The sequence below is a fragment of the Mytilus edulis genome, chromosome 2, assembly GCF_963676685.1.
Source record: "Mytilus edulis chromosome 2, xbMytEdul2.2, whole genome shotgun sequence".
In the NCBI taxonomy this organism is placed as follows: Eukaryota; Metazoa; Mollusca; class Bivalvia; order Mytilida; family Mytilidae; genus Mytilus; species Mytilus edulis.
Genome location: NC_092345.1, coordinates 102,078,144 through 102,096,699, shown reverse-complemented (window position 1 = coordinate 102,096,699; position 18,556 = coordinate 102,078,144). Strand labels below are relative to the sequence as shown.

Below are 18,556 nucleotides of genomic sequence, written 5' to 3'. Positions count from 1 at the left end.
GTACTTTTATTCCTTGGTATCAATTTTCGTAGATTGAGCAAAAAAAACATGTATATGGATTTATGAATTCATGGATTTGAGTTTTCTGGAAAAAAAATTCAGTCAAGAATTTAAAGTCATTAGAAACAAAGATTCTTGAATCTAATTAATTGTTGTTTTATAATGATTTGTGGGACTTTGTTTTCATTTCATTCCTTGTTCGTCTTTCATTACTGTCAACATTGACAAAATTTTTAATAAAATAATTGCTTTTGTAAATAAGCTGATTCATGTATGCTTATAAATCGTCTTAAAGGATATTTTATATTACCGTTCATGAAAACAACAAAAATTTGGTACCCTATGAATAAAAGTATTTTCCCAGCATATATTTCACATATTGATAATGCATATGCATTTTCCCATGTAAAAAAGTATTAAGAAACCTCTTCAAGAATTTTTTATCCATAAGTTTTGTTTTACTGATATCTAAATTTGTAATTTTACCTTTTTAAGAAGTAAAATATGTTAACTAACATTAAGTTATAAATGTTAGCCGTTGTTTACATCTATCTTGTAGAAATAACATTTACTATCATAAGAAAGTTTCCTGTTTGAAAGTAATGCTAAACTGCAGCAGTTTCCTTATTAATTTTTAAATGATAAAATATATAATTGTAAACACATACTATGACCATGACCATGTGGCTTGTGTTTCGTTTTTGAATACCATTTCAAGATGTTGATACCATATATAGCTTGTATGGTTTTAATTTACTAACAGATATTAGATTTACAATAAGAAGAATATTTTGATTTTCAGAGGAAGAATTAATAAAGGAATACACAGAAGGAATTAAAGATACAGACAAGAAGAAATTACACCGTGGGATGTCTACTTTATCAGATGGCAAATCGGCAGCTCTAGAGAAACAAGAATCTGTGACCGATAAAAAGAAAAAGAAGAAAGGAAAGAAGGTTTGTGATGTACTCATGATCATAGTTTAGTAACCCATACAGTAAAGTCAGTTATAAAAGGCCCAGAAATGACAAATGTAAACAAATTCAAAAAGAAATCTAATGGCATAATTTATATGCCATTAATGAATGAAAAACAAATATTATAGCCTGTTATTAAAGATTTTAGTTATCAGGATCTGTGGTCATTTTCTTTAATGCAGTGGACATTTGTTAAATTTCCTATTTTATTTCACATGATAACGAAGAAAATGTTCAAAAAGAATACTTTTCTCTCTCCTTTTGCAACTGAACAAACACTGCTAAATCATACCTTTTTAAAATCAATGACATCTGCTTTGGCACACACTATGGAATTGTTACCCTGATATTGTTGCATGATACAATCAGAATGAACATTGGAGTGAGTTTTTTTCCAATTAGAAGGTCTTACTATGACTTTAAGATGAAGAAAAGCGAGTAAAGTGTTATTCCTTTGCTTGTGATTTTTGCTGTGCATGTACTGATTTTGTTTCATGATCTTTTCTTTTCTATAACAAACAACGATCCATTAGAAACAAGTACTATTATTGGAAGACCAGAGAACATCAATAGTTGATATAACTTTGAAAGGAAAACATTAAATAATTTTATTCAGTCTTATGACATATTATGTTTTATTTTTTTAAAGGGAGAAGAGGAAGAAAAGGAAAAGAAACCTGATGTAGGATTTGGTCGAATTATTCGTTATAACGGTCCTGAATGGCCATTTATTTTGGTTGGCTGTATTGCTGCATGTTTGAATGGTGGAGTTCAGCCAGCATTTGCTGTCATCTTTGCAGAATTAATCGGAGTAAGCATTGTTATAATACTTTTTACCATCAATTATGATATGATGATGTTTCTTCATTGTCTGTTGTCTTTAGTGCAAAAGATTTAGGAACATCAAAGGCCTTGTTAAACCACAAACTTTAAAACCTGTATTTACTGCTTATCCAACAAAATATTTATACTGTAATCAGCTACTACCACTGATATACAGATTCCTGACTATGTTTAGGCACATGCAGAATGTGGCGGAGTTAAAGCACCATTCAGAGGATAATGGGGACAGTGATATGACAGCACAAAATAAGAATAAACTTTAAAATTCAGTTGGAAATGGCTTGACAAATCAGATTAGCATGAAGCAAAACATTTTGTGTGCATTTTGTCAAAATTTACTGTATGACCAATAATTATAACTTTGGGTCTGCTTTTTCTTTGTCCCAAAAAATAATTTCTGAAAGTATCTTACCAATTTAAACCAAACCTGTCCTGTTTTGTTAGGAAGAAGTGGTTGTATATCAGAACAGATTAGCTAAAGTTTAAAAGAAGGCATTATCTCTTTGCTGCATGCTATGACCAGTGTCACACTACATTATTTCTTACAAAGCAGAATGATCTGTTTATCAAAGTATGTTGTGGAAACATTGACCAATAACAATCAGTTATATCATATGATGACAAAGATCATAATGTCAACAAAGTTTGGGTAGTATCTCATGTTGATAAGATAATGTCAACAAAGTTTGGGTAGTATCTCATATTGATAAGATAATGTCAACAAAGTTTGGGTAGTATCTCATATTGATAAGATAATATCAACAAAGTTTGGGTAGTATCTCATATTGATAAGATAATGTCAACAAAGTTTGGGTAGTATCTCATATTGATAAGATAATGTCATTCAAAGTTTTGGTAGTATCTCATATTGATAAGATAATGTCAACAAAGTTTGGGTAGTATCTCATATTGATAAGATAATGTCAACAAAGTTTGGGTAGTATCTCATATTGATAAGATAATGTCATTCAAAGTTTGGGTAGTATCTCTTATTGATAAGATAATGTCAACAAAGTTTGAGTAGTATCTCATATTGATAAGATAATGTCATTCAAAGTTTGGGTAGTATCTCATATTGATAAGATAATGTCAACAAAGTTTGAGTAGTATCTCATATTGATAAGATAATGTCATTCAAAGTTTGGGTAGTATCTCATATTGATAAGATAATGTCAACATATCTTATTATTATTTTCAGGTTTTTGCAGAACAAGATCAAGACAAACAGGAAAAAGAAGTTCTGATGTATTGTTTGATATTACTTGGTATTGGTGTAGCAGGTTTCATAGGATTCTTTTTACAGGTAATTATACCTCAAATGGAGGGGGGCAGGGGTCTATATTACATTCACCTTGTCCATCCATCTGTCTGTCTCTTATTTGTCCATTTGTCCAACTTTTCTCACTTACCAAATAACAAAATGACTTCAAATTTAGTCAGCAGCTTAGTAATGATGAGTTGTAAAGTGTGAAGCCTTTTCAATTCTGTCAGATAGCTAATTATTGGTTTTTGTCGAGCCTGCAACTTTTGTTGCAGAAAGCTCGACATAGGGATAGTGATCCGGCGGCGGCGGCTACGGCGGCGGTGTTAGCTCACTTCTTAAAAGCTTTATATTTCAGAAGGTGGAAGACCTGGATGCTTCATACTTTGTATATAGATGCTTCATGTTACGAAGTTTCCGTCAGTCTCATGTCCAATGTCCTTGACCTCATTTTCATGGTTCAGTGACCACTTGAAAAAAAAGTTCAAATTTTTTGTAATGTTGAATTCTCTCTTATTATAAGTAATAGGATAACTATATTTGGTATGTGAGTACCTTGCAAGGTCCTCACGTCTGTCAGACAGTTTTCACTTGACCTCGACCTCATTTCATGGATCAGTGATCAAGGTTAAGTTTTGGTGGTCAAGTCCATATCTCAGATACTATAAGCAATAGGGCTAGTATATTCGGTGTATGGAATGACTGTAAGGTGTACATGTCCAACTGGCAGGTGTCATCTGACCTTGACCTCATTTTCATGGTTCAGTGGTTATAGTTAAATTTTTGTGTTTTGGTCTGTTTTTCTCATACTATATGCAATAGGTATACTATATTTGTTGTATGAAATGATGGTAAGGTGTACATGTCTAGCGGGCAGATGTCATGTGACCTTGACCTCATTTTCATGGTTCAGCGGTCAAAGTTAAGTTTTTGAGTTTTGGTCTTTTTATCTAATACTGTATGCCATAGGTCAACTATATTTGGTGTATGGAAATATTTTATGATCTTTATGTCAGTCGCGCAGGTTTTATTTGACCGTGACATCATTTTCATGGTTCATTGCACAGTGTTAAGTTTTTGTGTTTTGGTCTATTTTTCTTAAACTATAACATGTATAAGTAATGGGTCAACTATATATGTTGTATAGAAGCATTGTTAGCTGTACATGTCTGCCTGGCATGGTTCATCTGACCTTGACCTCATTTTCAAGGTTCATTGGTCTTTGTTTAGTTATCTTGGTTAATGTTAAGTTTATGAGACAGTTGTAATAAAACTAAGCTTTATACTTAGGACTATCAACATAATATCAATAATTAGTATAGAAGGCGAGACATTTCAGCGTGTGCACTCTTGTCTAAATATGCTGAATTAACTTTTAAAAAAATCTTCACTCTTTTCTCAAGTACCACAATTCAGAAAGACTTCATATTTAGTTTGCAGTGTTTTGGTAAAAAATAATTGTAACATGATATGACTGTTTGAAGAGAAGTAGGATTATGACTAGCAAGAGAATGCATGCAATCTTGTTCATCTTATCCCAGTATTTTTATGCCCCGCCGTAGTTATGGTGGGGGCATTATCATCGTTTATCCTTGTTTAACAGTATCACTTGAAATTGGTTTGGGTTGTCTACCTTTAGTTTGCCTCAACCAAATGAAACTTATACACAACTTATCACCACAAAAAAATCACTATTACACAGGAAAAACGACAATAAACATACTTTTTTAACTACAATATGAAATCAAACATCCTAGAGAAATCCAATTGCATGTGAAGGCCATATTTTTATATTTATATGTGGATCAAATCAGTCAACCAAATGATTTATCCTTGTTTCACTTTCAATGTTGACATTTTCCCCCCTTTTAATAGCTGAATACATGCATTTTAGCTAAGGGGTTAAAATAAAGGTCACATGAAACAGTTTCAATGTGGTTAAAGTATCAATGTTTCTTATCTTATTTTGACAAAATTGAACCAAAGTGGCTGCTAAATGCGAATTATTATTTCTCTATATCACTTTCACTAATGATTGGACCAAAAGAAAATCATATTTTCGTTATATCTCATAGCTAATGCCCCTTTAAAACCACCTACTGACAGATTTTTAATTGATCTGTGAACCATTTCAGAAATTTAACTTCTGTCCATCTTAAAATATTGCTTATTATCGAATTTGTGATTAACGATTTCTTTTCTGCTAATGACATCAAAATGAATTCATATTATACTGTGTATAATCTGAAAAATAAATTTTTTTTTAGACACAATCTTTTACGATTATGGAAAAGTCAGATTCCGTTTAACAAAAAAATCATCCGTTAGGGTTTATAGAATGTAATACTTATTTTTAGAAACTTCTATTCGTTTTAATATCATGTAAAAAAATGATTTTTTTTCAGGGTGCCATGTTTGGTAGATCTGGAGAAAACTTGACCATGAGAATCAGAAAAAATACATTCAGGGCAATGATTAGACAGGTATGTGTATTACTGTGGTATCTTTTTATATAGTTTATGCTTTTACTAACTGGTTGGGTATTCTTGACATACAAAAGTATGTTTACACATACTGATATAATAATAAATATACATGAATGCATGCATCCCTTCTTGGAATGATACTTATCAGTAACAATCCCTTCTTGGAATGATACTGTTAGTAACAATCCTTTCTTGGAATGATACCATTAGTAACAATCCCTCCTTGGAATGATACCGTTAGTAACAAGGCATGTCTATTTCTATGATAGGTATTGGTCTTAGTGTTACAAAGCCATGTCTAGTACAATATCAGTTACAAAGCCATGTCTAGTACAATATCAGTTCAGAAAGACCCCTTATAGGAAACAAAAATCTTTACTTATCAGTTCCTAATTGATTTATTTTGAAAACCAAATTTCCAACCATTTATAGCTAATGCTTAGATTAAAGAGTAGCTAGTTAGATCAAGCTTTGTTTGTTTTGCTTTTAAATATTCCTACCCATTCTTGTGCTGTTGTCATGTAGAGCATGTACAGTAGTGGAATTTATATAAAAAATCACTTCAAGTTTGTCAAATCCGTATGATGGAATCCTTACCATCTATGTATGTAGCTACGTTTACACAAACTAAAGGTCACACTTACATTTAGAGAAGATTTTGTTTGTCATCAAAATTATGAAAATAGCCAAGATGGTTATCTTTGGAATCGGTATTGTACGTGAATATTTGATCATCAGGATGGTATTTAAATTTTGATTTGATGTGGAACTGAACAACCTTACTTGAGTTATGGCTTGTTCCTAATAAATGGATACATTTTAGAGGTAAGGCTGGTTTGCATATTTAGACGTGGCAATCTTTGTAGCTTTCAATCCTTGCATGTACAAATCAATCTTTGTTTTTAAATAATTGATTCCTTGATGATGCATATAAAAAATGATGTCTATTTACACCTTTACATTATATTAATCTCTATACACTTATCACTTCCTTGACATGCAGGATTCTCATTGACATAGTTAATAAAACACTGCTTTTATATATTAATCACAAATTTTGTCTTGTTTGCATGTTTTTATACTTAATACTAATGTACATTACAATGATGAATTTAGAAAATGGATGTTGATTGTGGCCATACCATACATTCATTTAGTGTAGCATGTTTTAATTCTGTTCTGTCATATCTTGCTTTGCTATAATATACATCTGTTTTCATTAATCTTACTGCTAAGTTTGAGATATATGAGAAGGATGTTAATTTGTGAAATCATCCAAAATTAAGTAGTTGTTATGAAGTAGTCTTGACGCATGTTTTATGCACCAAATTGTATATTTCAGGATATATCCTGGTATGATGATCATAAGAATGCTACAGGAGCTCTAACCACAAGACTGGCAGTTGATGCTTCTCAAGTACAAGGGGTATGTATTGAAAGATAGTGCAAATATAGGAGATATATTTTGATTTTTGTTTACTGTAGATTCAGAATTAATCCTTACCATGCGGTACCGTCATATGACATGCGTACACAGACCACCGTTATTTGACTCCAATGGCGTTCCATACTTTTAGAAGTCAGCTTTATGACACTCATTTCGAAAGTTATGCATGTTCTGTCAACCTGAGGCTATCTATAGTCATGTTTCTCAAGTATAAATTGCAATTAGAGCACAAATACGAACTTGGAAAATTGAAATCAGATGAAACTTGGTTTTCTGGAGGGGTGGGCTTCCCTTCTGTGTCTTACACAGGAAGTTCAGAGGCCTTAAACTTGCAAAAATAGTGCAGGCATATAACTACTGATTGTAATTATTATTGAAATACGCATAGGAAATGACTACTTCTGGTTTCAGGTCCATTGTAGTCAAAATTTGGAAAAATCAACTGTTGGTGTCAATTTGTTAACTGGGGTCCACTCTACATGCAGGCTGCAGGTGGATACCTTTACCAGCATCCCTGGGTCTTTGGGTCAAGATAAAGGACAAAAAATCCTCCAAATTGTCGCTTTTTGCACTTGATGACCAACTTTGGGGCAAATATTTCCTGTCTAACACAAATATATAAGAGGTAGGTATTTTTCAGTTTTGTACTGCTCTCGCAGATACAACTGAAAAATTTCTATCATTACTTTGCACTCAGTTTATTTTAGAATCATTTATATTCAAGTGCTTATTTTTTAAACTGTGTTTACAAAACAAATGTAGAATGCTTATATAGTATTTCTTATTTTATAGGCTGCTGGTGCCAGACTGGGTGGCTTGGTACAAAACATTGCTAACATGGGAACAGCACTGGTTATTTCCTTTATCTATGGATGGCAACTTACTCTTGTTATCATTGCATTCTTGCCTGCCATTGCTGTGGGTGGAGCTTTACAGATGAAAATATTAAATGGCGTTGCTGGGCAAAATAAAGAAGCATTGGAGGAAGCAGGCAAAATTGCTACGGAGGGGGTCGAAAATATACGGACAGTAGCATCATTGACAAGGGAAGACAGGATACACGATATATATCTTGAAAGTCTAAGTGGACCATATAAGGCTGCTCTTAAGAAAGCACATGTGGCAGGATTTGCTTTCTCCTTCTCACAATCTGTTATCTTCTTTGCCTATGCTGGAGCTTTCTTTTTTGGAGCGTACATGATCAAAGAAAGGGAAATGGACTTTGTTGATGTTTTTAAGTAAGTTTAATTTGAAAGTACCCTCTGCATCTGAGTGTGTTTCAGCTAACTCATTAGCTGTAAAAGTAAGAAGATGTGGTATGATTGCCAATGAGACAACTCTTCACAAGAGACCAAATGACACAGAAATTAACAACTATATATATGTCATCATATGGCCTTCAATAATGAACAAAACATACCCCATACCCAGCTTTGAAAGACCTGGAAATGACAAATGTAAAACTATTCAGTCAAGAAAAATAATGGCCTAATTTATGTTAAAAAAATTTGGGAAAAAATTATATTAGAATAACTATTAATACAATGTTTCAATCAGTGTGATTGATGTAGTATTTATTAATAATTATTTGATATTCAATTGAGTTAAAGCTTATTATGTTTCTTTTTAGGGTATTTTCTGCCATTGTGTTTGGAGCTATGGCTTTAGGACAGGCCAGTGCATTTGCACCAGATGCAGCTAAAGCCCAGGCCTCTTCAGAAGTTATCTTCCCTTTGTTGGATACAACACCTACCATTGATGCCGAGTCTGAAAATGGAGAGAAACCACATGCTGTATGTATATAGACATACAATATACTTGTATTATTAGATTATATAAAATTTGATATTATACCTCAAATCATAAAGAGTGGGGCCATACTGTATTCTGTCTTTTTAGCAGCAAAGTTGCTGATTTCCTAGTTTTACAAAAAAGTGAAAGCTACCCTAAATAAATGTGCTGTGACCAAGGGCAGCACTGTTGATAACAATTTGTAAAGTTTGTGTTTAGATCAATTTTCTTTTTCTTTACCAGATTTGGCTTAATTTATACTTAGTCTTTATCTTTCTCCTCTAGCAAGAGTATATATATTCATTTACTAATGTAAAATGATAAATTTCAGGAAACAGTAACCAGTACTGTCACATTTAGAGACTGCAAGTTCCGATACCCTACTCGACCAGATGTTGAGGTCCTACAGGGATTGACATTAACCGTAGATCCAGGACAGACCCTGGCTTTAGTGGGGACAAGTGGATGTGGAAAGTCAACTACAGTGGCCTTAATAGAAAGATTTTATGATGTAGAGGCAGGATCTGTGGTGAGTAAGATTTTATACAATAGAGTTAGGATCTGTGTGGAGTAAGATTTTATCCAATACTGAATAGAGGCAGGATCTATGGTAAGATTTTAGGAAATAGGGGCAAGTTCGGCAAGATCTGTGTTAAGTAATATTTTTAAATTTAGGGCCATGATATGTGGTGAGTAATATTTTGTGATAAGTAAGATTTTTTAATGTAGAGGCAAGATTTGTGGGGAGTAAGTTTTAATGATGGAGAGCCAAGATGTGTGGTGAGTAATATTTTGTGATGAAGTGGAGACTTTCTGTTTAACAAAAACTTATATAGTCCAACTGATGATAACCATGTATGAAGTTTTCACCTCTAGGGAACCTAACATAAAAGCTCCATGACATTGTTTTCAGTCTGATGATGCTGTATTATTTAATTTAGTTTCAGGTTCACGATTCTCAGCTACCTGCCAACCGGTTATATATATATTTTTTTTACATATAATAGCCATATATGAAATTTTTATTGCAATTTTAAGGAAATCACGACTTCTCCATAGCAATACATGTGAAGGCTATAATATTTTTATGTCCTGTTGATGGACATTATGTTTTTTATGCCCCATTTATGAGCATTATGTTTTCTGGTCTGTGCTTTCTTTTGTCTGTTTGTTTGTCCGTTCGTCCGTCTGTTCATTTTTTCTTGAAGTTCAATCAACTTGAAACTTAGTGTTCCCTATGATATGATCTTTCAAATTTTTTATGTCATTTTCACAGTCCACTGAACATAGAAAATGATAGTGCAGATGGGTCATCTGTGTACTACGGACACATTCTTGTTTGTTACAGTTTAGATACCATCTCGGATAGAATAAAGATTTGACTAGTGACAAGAAAAGTTGCATGTATAATGACACATCATTTGTTTTATTTATTTTCAGTTGCTTGATAAGTATAACGTGAAAGATCTGAATGTACCATGGTTACGATCCCAGATAGGAATTGTATCCCAGGAACCCATATTATTTGACTGTAGTATCAGAGACAATATTGCTTATGGTGACAACAGCCGAACACCAAGTATGGACGAGATAATCAAAGCTGCTAGGGACGCTAACATCCATGAATTTATATCATCTTTACCAGATGTAAGTAATTGATAATCTTACTATTAAGGGGTGTAGGATCAAATATTCAAAGCTGCTAGGAATACTAAAATCCTTGAACTCATATCTTCTTTACCAGATGCAAGTAATTGTCACTTTGTTACTGAGGGATTGAAAGTCAGATATTTTAAAATATCAACGAATTTATTTCTTATCCAGCCTTTGGTTTACCTATAGCTACATAATGGAAGGGGATGAGCAGATAGGGTATATAGGTAAATGAAACAAAAGTAATGCAACACCATTAGTAAATAAACCTTACTTTGGCAAAGGAAGAGGAAGACTTTAATGCTGTAAGCTTTATAAACATATTTTCTAAATACTAGACTTGAAACAAAAAGGGTTGTGTTAAAAAGATATTAAATCAGAAATAGAAACAATTATTGAAGAGGAAATTCAATTGAGTTTATTATTTTTACAGGGCTACGACACTAATGTTGGTGACAAAGGGACACAACTGAGTGGTGGACAGAAACAACGTGTAGCTATTGCCAGAGCCTTGTTACGTAACCCCAGGATCTTACTCTTAGATGAGGCTACATCTGCTCTAGATACAGAAAGTGAAAAGGTATAACAAATACAGCAATCTTAAATATTAAATTGCTGCTGAGTTCTGGGCAAATAGAGACATGAAATGAGAATATTATTCCTGGGGACTTAATTAGTTGACTTCTAGAATCCAAACTATCTAAAATGTTTTAATGCATTTAAAGATACAGGACTAGAGAGTTTTGTAAATGTAATTATTATTTTATTTATTTGCAGATTGTACAAGAAGCATTAGACAAGGCAAGAGCTGGCAGAACATGTATTGTTATTGCCCATAGATTATCAACCATACAGAATGCTGACAAGATTTGTGTGATTAAACATGGTACTGTCAGTGAAGAAGGAAAACACAATGATCTTATGGCCAAGCAGGGAATTTATTATAAGTTAAATATGGCACAGAAACGACAGAAATAAACCATTTTACTTTATCCCTCATTAGGGAAAATTTGTGATTATATTTAACTAAAAAGGAAACATTTTCCTTATCTTTACATTGTAATGATTGTAATGTAATATAGTGATCAAACTAGGAGCTGTGAAGTATAAAATGAAAGTTGAAGGTTTTTTTTTTGTAGTTTATCATGTGAAAGACAAGTTAATAGATGCTTAATAAGTGCTGTGTATTGTAAGTGCTACCAAGGTTTATATTTCTTCAATCAAATCTTTCAAAAGGCAAAACAAACATAAAAATATATGGTTCTGTATGAATTAGTTGTATTTCAGCATTTCTACCTCAGATCAACAGATTTTCATGTCATAGAAACAATATTTGTTTATTAATTCGAATTCCTATTTCAAATAAAAACTAACTGAATTTATATGGTAGACACTTAGATACCCACCCATAGAATCAAACTGTTATCTCAGGATGGAAACAGATACCCACCCATAGATGAACAACATTCATACACTTTTATTGTGAGAGAACTTGACATTATAAACATTCCTTGGATTTAGTGCTTGTTGTTATGGAACAAACTGTGTATATTTTGTTGACTAATATTTATGTTATAATCAAAAGAAATCCACATTGTTTTTGTATGTTAACTGTGTTTGTTAAATTTCATATAAAACCGGTATAAGTTATGTGATATTTATCTAATGTATTAGTTTTCAACTTGTTTTTTAGCAATCTGAATTTTCTGGAATCTCAAAAAATCTAAAAATAACTAATTTTACAAGTTTAGTTATTTCATGGTTATAAAATAGAAGTTTTCATGCTGGGGTCAGAAACCAGGTGCAGTAGTAATTAGAACAGAAACCCAGGTTGTGCATTTCATTTTGCCAAGGTGAAGAGTCCAGTATATTGAGTGAATCTTTCTGATCTGCCTTCAGCATATTAATCATCTATGTTGCTCACTACACTTTTACATTCAGCACTTGCCTTGTTTAAAAAGTCTAAAATACATTTTAAAGACCAAACCAGTTAACAACATTCATTGTATTTGTTGTTTTCATAAGGACTTTACATACTTATATATTTATTCCAGAAAACTTTGCTTGCTACATGTAGGTTTTATTGAGGCTATGGAATCTCAATCTTATTTGACTTTCTATATTTGGTATTATTTACGTTTTAGTAGTATGTACCTGGTTTTACATGTCTATATATACATATATCATGACATACATATATCTACTTTATCTAACGGGTTTAGTTTTACACATTTATGTTTTTTATTAGTGTAGATTGTATATTCCTTTTTCTCGTATACAGTACCTGATTCAAGGTAGTACTAGAGTATATTTTTTAGTTGGTAACCTTCAATAGACTGAGCTTTATTTACCTCAATTATTAAATCTAAATTATAGCATTTTTATTGCTTCATTTGGTGGTAATAATTTTTTGTTTTTGTTTAAAATTATTTTATAAAAATATTTGTATAATTATAGATAATCGTTGATCATCTCAACGAGATTTATTTTCTCAAAGCAATCGACTTGAGATGACCAATGATAATCTATTTAAATTCATTAGCAATGCCACGTGCCTCCTTAGTTTCTAGCGATAATTTTCCATCTCAAGCGAGTAGCATGATATGAAAAACTATCAGAAAAAAAGATCAAAGGAAAAATGCACAAAACATTGATAATGGGAGATACTTTTTTTAACTTTCAAATTGATAAAAAAAATCTTTCATTAAATTCCATCTTTTTTGTTAACAAAAAGAGCATTTACATCATTAGTTTTGTTTTCTGAGAAAACTTTTCTGCCTCATTTAATGGAAACAAGCATCTTTATTGTTAGGATTATGTGGTTCTTATTTGTAAAATTACTATGATTTTTTCCCATGTAAAATTCAATTAAAAGAATAGTTTTCATAAAACAGTGAACACCGTCATATGTTTTTCATATTTTTTTGAGAATAGGGGGTATAAACATTGTTGAAGAAAATAAAAAAAAATGTATATATTTGTTTTTACTCCCATATTACTTTAAACATTACAGAATTTACATTGACCATATCATACATCATATCAAGGTTTTTTTACTGTTGACTTTTAAATGGAAAAATGTGTTAATATTTTCAGAGCTTTCAGATTATGGTTTATTATATCTACCCAAAAAGTAAAGAGCAAGAAAAAAAATCATATCGGTTTGGACAGATACACTTTTATCAAATGAAGGTTACACGAGATGACAAATGTGTGAAAATAAGAAACTTTGTAAATACCTGGGAACAGCTCATCCTAAAGAAGTGTTTTGAATTCCTAGGAATTTAAATGTCATAATGTATAATTTTCTATTGTACTTAATAATTGTTTTATTGTCATCATATTGTTATGTGTTTAATCAACATTTCGCATACAGTTGTTATCAATGGATTTCTATGCTTCTCAAACATCTTATGGATCAAGATTGAACGTGAAAGTTATTATGTTAAAAGACCATTGAATTATTGGTTTAAAATTTATTTTAAAAGTTTTGTTTTTAATTTTATTTAGTGTTGTTTGTGTGCAGTAATTTGAAAAAACAGCTTTTATCAAACAATCTCAGACACTTAACCTCTCTATTGTGTTTTATTGATTTTATTGTACACAGAAGTATTTTGAAAGATTAACAGGGTATATATTTGACAGACAATCATTTGACCAGTGTCTGACCAGCCCAGGGACAGTGACTGTGTGCTATAATGACTAGTTTGTATGTTATATAATGAGAGCATGTTTTAAATGTGGCTTTTTTTAAATAAATGTATTAATTGTTTGATGTGTATTTGTTTTATTCCAAAGGCTTGTTATCTGACAATAAGTTTAATGAGTCAATGTTAGTGATCCATTTGATAATTGAGTAAGAAGTACTTGGAGGTACTACTGGTTTGTTGATTTGTTATAGCTTTAGATTTGTGTCAGGAGGTGCTGTGTGAAAGAGCCAGGCAAATATGGATAAGCTAAATCATGATAACAAAACAAAAAAACGATTACAATATTAAAAATTAAGGTTGGATATTAATTTAAAGCTACTGTGAATTCATTATTAATGGAAAACTAACATTTCCAAAGATTTGGTGGGTACAGGTGAATCACAAATTTAAATGTCCAGCAAAAAACAAGATTTTTTCGCAGGCTTGCATGCAGGATTTTGTAAAACTATGAAATCAAATATCAATTGAAAATCAACTTTTCCTTAATCCAGGAAAAGAAATAAAAAACCCACAGGATTTAAATTGTATGGGATATATTTTGATATGTGAAAAAAGGTAATACTAAATTGATACAATCTTGTGTTTTATTCTTTCTTGGTCAACATTTTGTGTGATTTCTTAAGCCAAAGATGTTCTGGAAGACATTTTTTCAAAGTTTTTATTATTTCTCATCCTGATCTTCCTCAGAGGTCTGATAATGCCAAAAAAAAAACCTTCAAGCCCTTCTATACATAACTAGAGGGTAGACAAAATGTCTCTGTGATAATCCAAGCATTATTAATATTATTAGTTATTTCTGTTGAGAAAGACTATCTAACTGGATATTTAATGCTAATACAATCCTCTATACACATTTACCATTTTCTAAAAAGGTGTGGGAAGTTAAAAGGTATGCAGTAAAGATTTCATTAACTAAAGAATAACATGGACATTCCAGTGTAGCAGTTGATAAAGGATTTGATTCAAACATATTTTCTGCTGAATAGAGTTTTCACCTCTCTTAAAATATGGGGTGTGATTAAATACATACAAACTTTTGAGTACAGCTCAATTTAGTATTTCACCTTGATTCAAAGTTTTTGTCAACATTTCTCAGAGAATATCAAGTGTTTGTGATGTGAGGTCAGTATTAATATATAAACAATACATTTCAGGATATATCTTGGTTTGATGATCATAAGAATGGAACAGGTGCTCTGACTACTCGCTTGGCAACAGATGCTTCACAAGTACAAGGGGTATGTATTCTACTTTTTAATATGAAGGGCGAGGTAAGTCTGTTTTGGCATAAGTATAGAGGTACTAAACGGACTAAAAGATTAGCAGTACAAGATCAACAGAACCCAGATTTTTGTCATGAATTCAATGTTGCAGAGTGTCCTCTGTTTAGTATACACATAGACCAAGGTTAGAGACTCTGTTCCAGACCATATGAGTATTTGGACCGTACGCGTACGGTCCGGACCGTATACATATACTCGTACAATCCGACTATACGCGTACCATTGGACCAGTACTAGCTGACCATACATGTGATTGGGTCATATGGATTATATTTAAACAATTTATCACAATCTTTACGTTTAGTTTTACAAATTGTTATTATTACAATTATATGGATAAACTGAACAAAAGAAGAATTGAAATTAAACATTTGTTTAATTGTATATCTGAATCCTATTTTGGTACACTAGCCCAAGGTGACAATTGCTACAATAAGTAACGTAATATTTTTTACGTTTAAAAATGTACATGTTTGCAGTTCATGCATGTTCCTTTGCATTTGCATGTTTTTGTAAAGTTGCTAAACATTTTAAAACAACTGTCCTCCCCTATTATATTTACTTCAGATATCTTTATTTTCAGTGATCATAATTCAATTAATGTATAACTGATCGACATGCTAAATAAAAGAGGTTATTAGAGTTGATTAGCGTGATTTTTATAAATACTTAGAATATGAATTTTTTATTTCAATTTCAATTGAACTTTTTTATATTAATTTGAGAGTTAAGTTATGTTTAACTGTAATATGCACTTGTATCTAATAAACTTGACCAACTTTTTAATATTAGTCAGACCGTACCTGTACGGTCTGACCGTATGAGTATTTTGAAAAAGTATGCATACAGTCCAGACCGTACGCATACGGTCCAAATACTCATAAGGTCTGGAACATACACATAGACCAAGGTTAGAGACACTGGCTCTTTAGAACCTTTAGTTTATATCTGTATACACATAGACCAAGGTTAGAGACACTGGCTCTTTAGAACCTTTAGTTTATATCTGTATACACATAGACCAAGGTTAGAGACACTGGCTCTTTAGAACCTTGTGTTTAGTATACACATAGACCAAGGTTAGAGACACTGGCTCTTTAGAACCTTTGTTTAGTATACACATAGACCACAGTTAGAGACACTGGCTCTTTAGAACCTTTAGTTTAGTATACACATAGACCAGGGTTAGAGACACTGGCTCTTTAGAACCTCTAGTTTAGTATACACATAGACCAAGGTTAGAGACACTGGCTCTTTAGAACCTTTAGTTAAGTATACACATAGACCAAGGTTAGAGACACTGGCTCTTTAGAACCTTGTGTTTAGTATACACATAGACCAAGGTTAGAGACACTGGCTCTTTAGAACCTTGTGTTTAGTATACACATAGACCAAGGTTAGAGACACTGGCTCTTTAGAACCTTGTGTTTAGTATACACATAGACCAAGGTTAGAGACACTGGCTCTTTAGAACCTTTAGTTTAGTATACACATAGACCAAGGTTAGAGACACTGGCTCTTTAGAACCTCTAGTTTAGTATACACATAGACCAAGGTTAGAGACACTGGCTCTTTAGAACCTTGTGTTTAGTATACACATCGACCAGGGTTAGAGACACTGGATCTTTAGAACCTTGTGTTTAGTATACACATAGACCAGGGTTAGAGACACTGGCTCTTTAGAACCTCTAGTTTAGTATACACATAGACCAGGGTTAGAGACACTGGCTCTTTAGAACCTCTAGTTTAGTATACACATAGACCAGGGTTAGAGACACTGGCTCTTTAGAACCTCTAGTTTAGTATACACATAGACCAAGGTTAGAGACACTGGCTCTTTAGAACCTCTAGTTTAGTATACACATAGACCAAGGTTAGAGACACTGACTCTTTAGAACCTTTAGTTAAGTATACACATAGACCAGGGTTAGAGACACTGGCTCTTTAGAACCTCTAGTTTAGTATACACATAGACCAAGTTTAGAGACACTGGCTCTTTAGAACCTTTAGTTTAGTATACACATAGACCAATGTTAGAGACACTGGCTCTTTAGAACCTTTAGTTTAGTATACCCATAGACCAATGTTAGAGACACTGGCTCTTTAGAACCTCTAGTTTAGTATACACATAGACCAAGGTTAGAGACACTGGCTCTTTAGAACCTCTAGTTTAGTTTACACATAGACCAAGGTTAGAGACACTGGCTCTTTAGAACCTTGTGTTTAGTATACACATCGACCAGGGTTAGAGACACTGGCTCTTTAGAACCTTTAGTTAAGTATACACATAGACCAAGGTTAGAGACACTGGCTCTTTAGAACCTTTAGTTAAGTATACACATAGACCAAGGTTAGAGACACTGGCTCTTTAGAACCTCTAGTTTAGTATACACATAGACCAGGGTTAGAGACACTGGCTCTTTAGAACCTTGTGTTTAGTATACACATAGACCAAGGTTAGAGACACTGGCTCTTTAGAACCTTTAGTTAAGTATACACATAGACCAAGGTTAGAGACACTGGCTCTTTAGAACCTCTAGTTTAGTATACACATAGACCAGGGTTAGAGACACTGGCTCTTTAGAACCTCTAGTTTAGTATACACATAGACCAAGGTTAGAGACACTGGCTCTTTAGAACCTTGTGTTTAGTATACACATAGACCAAGGTTAGAGACACTGGCTCTTTAGAACCTTTAGTTAAGTATACACATAGACCAAGGTTAGAGACACTGGCTCTTTAGAACCTCTAGTTTAGTATACACATAGACCAAGGTTAGAGACACTGGCTCTTTAGAACCTTTAGTTTAGTATACACATAGACCAATGTTAGAGACACTGGCTCTTTAGAACCTTTAGTTAAGTATACACATAGACCAAGGTTAGAGACACTGGCTCTTTAGAACCTCTAGTTTAGTATACACATAGACCAAGGTTAGAGACACTGGCTCTTTAGAACCTTGTGTTTAGTATACACATAGACCAAGGTTAGAGACACTGGCTCTTTAGAACCTTGTGTTTAGTATACACATAGACCAAGGTTAGAGACACTGGCTCTTTAGAACCTTTAGTTTAGTATACACATAGACCAAGGTTAGAGACACT

General features: G+C 32.7%; 1 protein-coding gene across 1 annotated transcript in view; it reads left to right on the top strand.

The window, feature by feature from the left end:
- The window catches only part of LOC139513738 (ATP-dependent translocase ABCB1-like), a 58,415-nt gene extending 44,184 nt beyond the window's left edge, over positions 1–14,231 (top strand). The window contains exons 21-31 of the mRNA XM_071302498.1: positions 803–957; positions 1,628–1,789; positions 3,020–3,124; positions 5,488–5,565; positions 6,911–6,994; positions 7,808–8,253; positions 8,646–8,808; positions 9,138–9,335; positions 10,247–10,453; positions 10,893–11,039; positions 11,237–14,231. Of these exons, the coding sequence (XP_071158599.1) occupies positions 803–957; positions 1,628–1,789; positions 3,020–3,124; positions 5,488–5,565; positions 6,911–6,994; positions 7,808–8,253; positions 8,646–8,808; positions 9,138–9,335; positions 10,247–10,453; positions 10,893–11,039; positions 11,237–11,437 (1,946 nt within the window). The 3' untranslated portion in view covers positions 11,438–14,231. The remainder of the gene's footprint in view (positions 1–802; positions 958–1,627; positions 1,790–3,019; positions 3,125–5,487; positions 5,566–6,910; positions 6,995–7,807; positions 8,254–8,645; positions 8,809–9,137; positions 9,336–10,246; positions 10,454–10,892; positions 11,040–11,236) is intronic.
- Positions 14,232–18,556: the final 4,325 nt, after the last annotated feature.